The sequence below is a fragment of the Littorina saxatilis genome, linkage group LG9 (assembly GCF_037325665.1).
Source record: "Littorina saxatilis isolate snail1 linkage group LG9, US_GU_Lsax_2.0, whole genome shotgun sequence".
Taxonomy (NCBI): Eukaryota; Metazoa; Mollusca; class Gastropoda; order Littorinimorpha; family Littorinidae; genus Littorina; species Littorina saxatilis.
This window is the reverse complement of record NC_090253.1, coordinates 4,982,303-4,989,802: the sequence shown is the minus strand read 5'-3', so window position 1 is coordinate 4,989,802 and position 7,500 is coordinate 4,982,303. Positions and strand designations below refer to the sequence as shown.

At 45.0% G+C, this 7,500-nt stretch overlaps 1 protein-coding gene across 2 annotated transcripts in view; it reads left to right on the top strand.

Annotated features, from left to right (window-relative positions):
• Positions 1 to 7,500, top strand: part of LOC138975130 (sodium/glucose cotransporter 4-like) — a 14,341-nt gene that overhangs the window by 6,702 nt on the left and 139 nt on the right. For both annotated transcript variants that reach the window (XM_070347792.1, XM_070347793.1), the window contains exons 8-14: positions 491 to 720; positions 1,638 to 1,773; positions 2,528 to 2,786; positions 3,772 to 3,934; positions 4,932 to 5,153; positions 5,674 to 5,815; positions 6,816 to 7,500. The exon at positions 6,816 to 7,500 is cut by the window's right edge and continues 139 nt beyond it. In XM_070347792.1, the coding sequence (XP_070203893.1) occupies positions 491 to 720; positions 1,638 to 1,773; positions 2,528 to 2,786; positions 3,772 to 3,934; positions 4,932 to 5,153; positions 5,674 to 5,815; positions 6,816 to 7,033 (1,370 nt within the window). In that variant the 3' untranslated portion in view covers positions 7,034 to 7,500. The remainder of the gene's footprint in view (positions 1 to 490; positions 721 to 1,637; positions 1,774 to 2,527; positions 2,787 to 3,771; positions 3,935 to 4,931; positions 5,154 to 5,673; positions 5,816 to 6,815) is intronic.

The following is a 7,500-nucleotide window of genomic DNA, read 5'->3' as shown; positions in this document are numbered from 1 at the left end:
TGTGTATGTGTAATTTTCAAATTTTGACGTACACACAAAAAAAGAGGGGGGTGGACTTTCTGATTTAAAAGAAATATGCCGGGCCTAACACTAATACTAATAAATCAAATTTCTATAGCGCATGTCCCTACCATTACTTCAGATCTTACTGTTTGCATTTATTAATGATAAGTGGTGTTTCACTGCTGAACTGTCATAAAACCGGGAACATCACCCGCCTTCCATGTCTGCTGGTATTGAATGCATTGACCGCTTCCCCATAATGGACAATCGGTTATATTGTCAATGCGTTTTGATAAGTTGACTATTTAGGCCTAACGAGGGCATTTTAAATCAGATAATAATTTACCACACACAAAAATCGCCGAATTGATTCTGATCTCGAGTAAGTTACGTACGGTTCCTTCTGTGCCAAATCCCATGTCTTCTTTCCCTATCAACAGATGCTGTAGTAGTGAACAATATCTTAACAATGCTTATTTTTGAAAAGGTTTCATCGAAATCGGAGGCTACGAACAGCTGCAGCAGAAGTTTCTCAAAGCGTACCCCAACACCACCATTCAGAACTGGGACAACAAGAGTTACGCTTACACCAAGTGCGGCGTGCCACCAGACAACTCTTGGCATCTTATGCGTGCCGCTGACGACCCTAACCTCCCTTGGCCCGGTGTTATTTTTGGTCTTGCCGTTTCCGCCGTTTGGTACGTGTGTTGTGACCAGGTGAGAATCTCTCTCTCTCTCTCTCTCTCTCTCTCTCTCTCTCTCTCTCTCTCTCTCTCTCTCTCTCTCTCTCTCTCTCTCTCTCTCTCTCTCTCTCTCTCTTTTTAGGGCGAGGGCTGGATGTAAAAAAGCAGACCACTGCTTAATCTACTACCCTCGTTAAATAAAGAATTGTCATTGTCATTGTCATTCTCTCTCTCTCTCTCTCTCTCTCTCTCTCTCTCTCTCTCTCTCTCTCTCTCTCTCTCTCTCTCTCTCTCTCCATATGTGTGTGTGTGTGTGTGTGTGTGTGTGTGTGTGTGTGTGTGTGTGTGTGTGTGTGTGTGTGTGTGTGTGTGAGAGTATATGTGTTTCTAGAGTGTGTGTGTGCGTGTGTGTGTGTGTGTGTGTGTGTGTGTGTGTGTGTGTGTGTGTGTGTGTGTGTGTGTGTGTGTGTGTGTGTGTGTGTGTGTGTGTGTGTGTATGTGTGTGTGTGTGTGTGTGTGTGTGTGTGTGTGTGTGTGTGTGTGTGTGTATGTGTGTGTGTGTGTGTGTGTGTGTGTGTGTGTGTGTATGTGTGTGTGTGTGTGTGTGTGTGTGTGTGTGTGTGTGTGTGTGTGTGTGTGTGTGTGTGTGTGTGTATGTGTGTGTGTGTATGTGTGTGTGTGTGTGTGTGTGTGTGTGTGTGTGTGTGTGTGATATGTCTTGTCCAGAATTAAACGTTCCCAAAATGTAAACCTTTTTTGTTCTTTATTGTTTTGATTTGATACGTAAACATTCTTATCTTTCCGTCGCGATATAACCTTCGTGGTTGAAAACGACGTTAAACACCAAATAAAGAAAGAAAGAATTCTTATCTTTGGATTGAGGCGTCTTCTTTTCCCCGCAGCGTTTGTGTGACATGACCTATAAATGTCCTTGCTGTGTTTCACGTGCAGGTGATGGTTCAGCGTGTCCTGGCGGCAAAGAACCTTGCCCACGCCAAGGCTGGCACTGTGCTCACTGGCTACCTCAAGTTCCTGCCGCTGTGGCTCATCGTATTCCCGGGAATGATCGCCCGCATTCTCTTCCCAGGTAAAACCTCGATTTGTCAGTCACAGGTCTTAGAAATGTAATGATATTTGTCATATCGTACTGTGAGGCTACCCTCATGCAAATTCGGGCTGCTTTCACCGCTGGATGTTTTTGCTGTAGCCGCCTTTTGGATCAAGGCATCTTGTTAATATGTCTTAATGCTCTGGACATGTTACAACATTATTTCACTCAGAAAATTGAGCGCAATAGCTGTGGAAATTAGGATATCACGATTATTCTAAAGTCAGGTGTCTGTGGGTCCAAAGCAGTTGAAGCTCCGAAGTTGTTTATCAACTCTGTCCTATAATTATGAACGGTTGTGTTGACAATTCTATCTTGAGAGAGAGAGAGAGAGAGAGAGAGAGAGAGAGAGAGAGAGAGAGAGAGAGAGAGAGAGAGAGAGAGAGAACAAGAACAAGAACAATTCTTTATTTAATGAGGGTAATAGAGTAAGCAGTGATCTGCTTTTTTACATCTGGCCCTCGCCCTAAAGAGGGACTAATCTAAAATTGCTAAAGAATAAGCAAGTAAAGAAAACTACTGCTACATGATTATAATAAAATGAAAGTAAGAACATATCATCAATTTAGAGAGAGACTGAGACAGTGAGACAGACAGGCACAGATAGAGACAGACAGAAAGAGAGAGAGAAAGAGAGAGGGTGCCTTAACTGAGAAGGATATATCACGAAACTCGCCATCGTTGCAATGACTGTGCACTTTTGCACATTGTGACCCGTGCTCTTGCACCACAGACATCATTGCATGCGGGGACCCCGACGAGTGCGAGAAGTACTGCGGCAGCCGGTCCGGGTGCACAAACATCGCCTACCCGACCCTGGTGCTGGAGCTGATGCCTGCAGGGCTGCGAGGTCTGATGCTGGCCGTCATGATGTCCGCCCTCATCTCCTCCCTCACCTCCATCTTCAACTCCTCCTCCACCATCTTCACCATGGACATCTGGAGGCGCATCCACAAGAACGCTTCTCAAGTCGAGCTGATGATCGTCGGGAGGTGAGCTATGTGGAGTTGAAGAATATTGAGAATTTCTTAACCGACCGATTCGCCCCAAATTTTTGGTGAAATTAGATATATTAATGTTGAATCTTGGTGCCAAATTCAAGAGGAATCGCATAATAGTCTGAGTTACGCTTGAGCGCTTCATGGCATGTGACTCTTGTATTCGTGTAGAAATTGGCTTGACATTTTCCCCACAGATATACCATAACAGTGGCATATGTCATGCCACATTGAAAGCAAATCGGCCCATAAACACAGGAGTTGTAAGTGATCAAAGGTGTGACAGACAGACGGGCAGACAGAGGCTGTTTAATCTTATAGATGTAGAACTCCTTCTTGGCCATCTTCCCTGTGAACATCCACAACAACGCCTGACAATGAGAACAGATGATAGTTTCGAGATTAATCTTTCTTGACAGGATTATTAAAAGAAGGGAAGTACTGTGGATCGATGAAAGTTCCCGGAGTGAGTTTTAGGCTGGACCTCACAGATGCCTTCTTTGTTGAAGGAGGGTACATGATACCAAGACTTCGATTCTTAGCCGCTTCTCCTCATTTTGCTTTTTACTTTGAACAATCGAAGACGCATCAACGGAATACATCTGTGGATGGCCTGACCATTGTGAAAAGGTGAGGCCCTTCAACGATGATTGTAGCAATGACATACCTTGGTGGCCAGGGTATGGGTTGACTGATGAGGACACGATTTTGGCTTCCAAAGTAGTTACGCTTTGTGGACCTTAATTAGACAAATCCTACTGCAATACAGTGGAACCCCCCTTTTAACTAAGACCTCAACAAATTTGACAAAATCAGGTCTTAAAAAGGAGGGAGTCTTAAATTGGGGGTACATTTACACAGGTTGTGAATAAAAAGTCTAAGAAAACAGGGTCTTAAAAGGTAGGAAGTCTTAAATTGGGGGGGGGGGGGTCTTAAAAGGGGGATTCCACTGTGCAACATTAATCTGTTTTTCTTTCAGGTTGTGTGTGCTTGCGCTGGTAGGTGTCAGTATCGCGTGGATCCCCATCGTGCAGAACATCTCCGAGCTGTTCCACTACATCCAGGCCATCACCAGCTTCCTGGCTCCACCCGTCTGTGCTGCGTTCGTGCTGGCTGTCTTCTGGAAAAGGGCCAACGAACCGGTGAGTTCTAGTGCATCATTACATCTTCTTCTTCTTCGTTCATGGGCTAAGACTCCCACGTTCACTCATGTTTTTAGCACGAGTGGAATTGTACGTGTATGGCCGTTTTTACCCCGCCATTCAGGCAAGCATACGCAGATTTCGGGGGAGGCATGCAGCTTTATTGCTGGGTATATTTTCGTGTTTCTATAACCCACCGAACTCTGGCATGGATTACAGGATCTTTTCCGTGCGCACTTGGTCTTGTGCTTGCGTGCACACACGAAGGGGGTTAAGTCACTAGCAGGTCTGCACATAAGTTGACCTGGGAGATCGGAAAAATCTCCACTCTCACGGGATTCGAACTCACGACCTCCCGATTAGGAGGCCGACGTCTTACCACCACGCCACTGCGCCAGTCCTTCATTGCATCAAAGTGAAGTAACAAAACAAACAGCAACGAGAAAGGAAGCCGAGGGAGAAGAAGACAACGTCAAATTCAGCTGAATGTAAACTCGTGCGGAACAGTTATGCAGCCCTGATCTTCAATCTAAACTCCAATAATTAAAATCAACAGAATACTCTTTCGTTTCTCTTCTTCTTCTTCTGCGTTCATGGGCTGAGACTCCCACGTTCACTCAGGTTTTTGCACGAGTGGACTTTTATGTGTATGATCGACCGTTTTTACTCCGCCATTCAGACAGCATACGCCGGTTTTGGGGGAGCATGCTGGGTATTTTCGTGATTCTAAAACCCACCGAACCCTGACATGGATAACATAATCTTTTCCGTGCGCATGTGGTCTTGTGCTTGTGTGTACACACGAAGGGGAAATAAGGCACAAGCAGGTCTGCACTTAAGTTGACCTGGTAGATCGGACAAACCTCCACCCTTAACCCACCATGCGGCCGGGATTTGAACTCACGACCTTTGGATTAGGAGGCCGATGTCTTATCCGCTACACCACGGCGCCCGTCCTTTCGTTGCTCAAAGTTGGCCATTGTCATGTTGATTACAGGGAGCGTTCTGGGGCCTGATGGTGGGTCTGGTGGTGGGCCTGGTGCGCTTTGCCTGGGAGTACGCCTACACCATCGTGCCGTGCGGGGAGGAGGACCAGGACGGACGACCGGACATCATCAGCAAGGTCCACTACCTGCACTTCGGCATCCTCCTCTTCGGCATCGCCGTCATCGTCACTGTCGTCGTCTCTCTCCTCACCGAGCCCATCGACGACATTCATGTGTGTTTATGCGTGTAAAAGGAGGGAGAGCATTATCTTATTGTAGGTAGGGGGGGGGGAGGGAATTAAACGAAAACAAACACAGACGGAAAAAGAACATTGTTAACATACTCAGAGGACAAGACATAAGCAGATGAAAGTATAACTTCGACCGTAGCGTTCGATTGTGAGGCAAGTTAGAGTTTTGTCAAGAACATTGTGTTAGCATGTGAGACTACAAGGAGTATTATTTAAGGAACATTATTTTAGCTTCTTCAGAAACAAACAGTATTGACTAGAACATTCTCTTAGCATGTGACGCATCAAGGGGTATTGACTAGAACATTCCATAAACTACCCCCCCTCCCCAAACCTTCTTTGTGCTTTTGTTACGACTAAATGTTTTCATCCAAATATTCTTCAAGTACTTTTATCTTTTGTTCTTAGCGCTTAGTGTTCCCCCTTAAATTTGTTTATATATCAACTTAAAATACCACTGTGGCCTCACTTATTTGCAATCATTTGCGTTTTCTGTTTATAGCTGCAACGCCTGCTTTTTTGGAATCGGTTCAGCACTCTAAGGAGAGTTGACCTGTCAGAAGTGGAGGCAGAGAATGATCCGGAACCGGAAACTGCGAATTCTGATTCCAAACCTGCCGTGGTTGGTGCTATGGCAACGGATGGTAAGTCTAGCATAATATGACAAGGTTGACAAGGTTCGATATAGTATTTGAGTTGCTAAAGTATTTGTTTAATTCAGATTTGCTGGCACCAAATCCGGCACATTTTGACACTCCTAAAAATTCTGATGTTGATAGTTTTGGTTCATGGTGGTGGTGGTGTCTGATTTAGATTGAAGAATGATTCAAATACGGCCGTCTGCTATTCAGATCGTGAGAATAGATTAGGTCGGTCAAGGACAAAATAATATACTCCAACTTGTACTCTGCAGCACACACGACAGAATGGCACTAAATTCACATACACACACACACACACACACACACACACACACACACACACACACACACACACACACACACACAAACATACACACACACAAAAATTGTCAGTTTGCAAAAAGGAAGCCATTATCATTTAGCCAATACAACTCATCGGTACTGTTTAGATTGTTGACGAACGGAACCATTACTATTGGCTGAGAGTGCAACTTGAAATGGCAATAGGAATACCGTAGCTCTTTGAATTCTTCGCACCGGGTCAGTTCGGTCATAATTCAAAATCAAAACCATCCTCTTATAGTCAGTCATGTATAAGGACCCTTTTGGTTAATTTTGCGGGTAAGGTTGGCCACCACATTGTTTCTGATAGATTTTAACACCACAATACTAACTATATTACCCCCTAGCGCCTTACGACAGCCTGCTGTGGTACAGGAAGGGGTTCCAGTGGATCTGTGGCATCGAGAAGATGACGGGCGAGACGCACCAGCATAACGGATGCTGATGATGATGATGCTCATGATGATGATAATGATGGATGATTGATGATGATGATGATGATTGATTATGATTGATGATGGATGATGGATGATGATGATGATGATGATGATGATGATGATGATGATGATGATGATGATGATGATGATGATGACGATGATGATGACGACGACGATGATGATGATGTCAACGATGATGATGATGATCTCCTTGTGCTTTTCAGATTACGACAGCCTGCCGTGGTACAAGAAAGGGTGCCAGTGGATCTGTGGCATCGAGAAGATGACGGGCGAGGAACACCAGCTGACGGACGCGGAGATGCGAGCCATCGAGGAGAAGCAGACCAGCATCCACGAGGCGCCCTGGGTTCGTCGGCTGCTCAACGTCAACGCGGTCATCCTGCTCTCGATGACCGTGTTTGTGTGGGCATTTTTCGCATAGGAATCGGGAGGGGGAACTCTCGAATGAACGAGCTTTCTTCTGTTTTTTCTTGATACTTGTTCTTGCTCAAGAAGGTGGACATTGCTTGAAAAATGAACAAAATCGAAACTGACAACATACAGGAGCCCTGGGTTCGTCGTCTGCTCAACGTCGCGCCAACGCGGTCTTTCTGCTCACGCTGACTGTGTTCGTGTGGGCATTTTTCGCGTAGGAAATGGAAGGGGGAAAAGCAGAAGAAAGCTATTTTGTTTGGTGTTTTTTTTTTTCTTGAGACCTGTTCTTGCCCAAGAAGGTGGACAATGCTAATATGAAGTCCAAGGTGAAGACTACACTAACCTTCTGGAGCTTCTGGAGCTTACTTGATTTTCAATAAAATTATAATTGTTGAAATTTACTAGAGATTCTACGCGTGGGTACACAGAGGTGCATGGAGATGAAAAAGTTCGCTTTCAACTAAAAACAGTTAT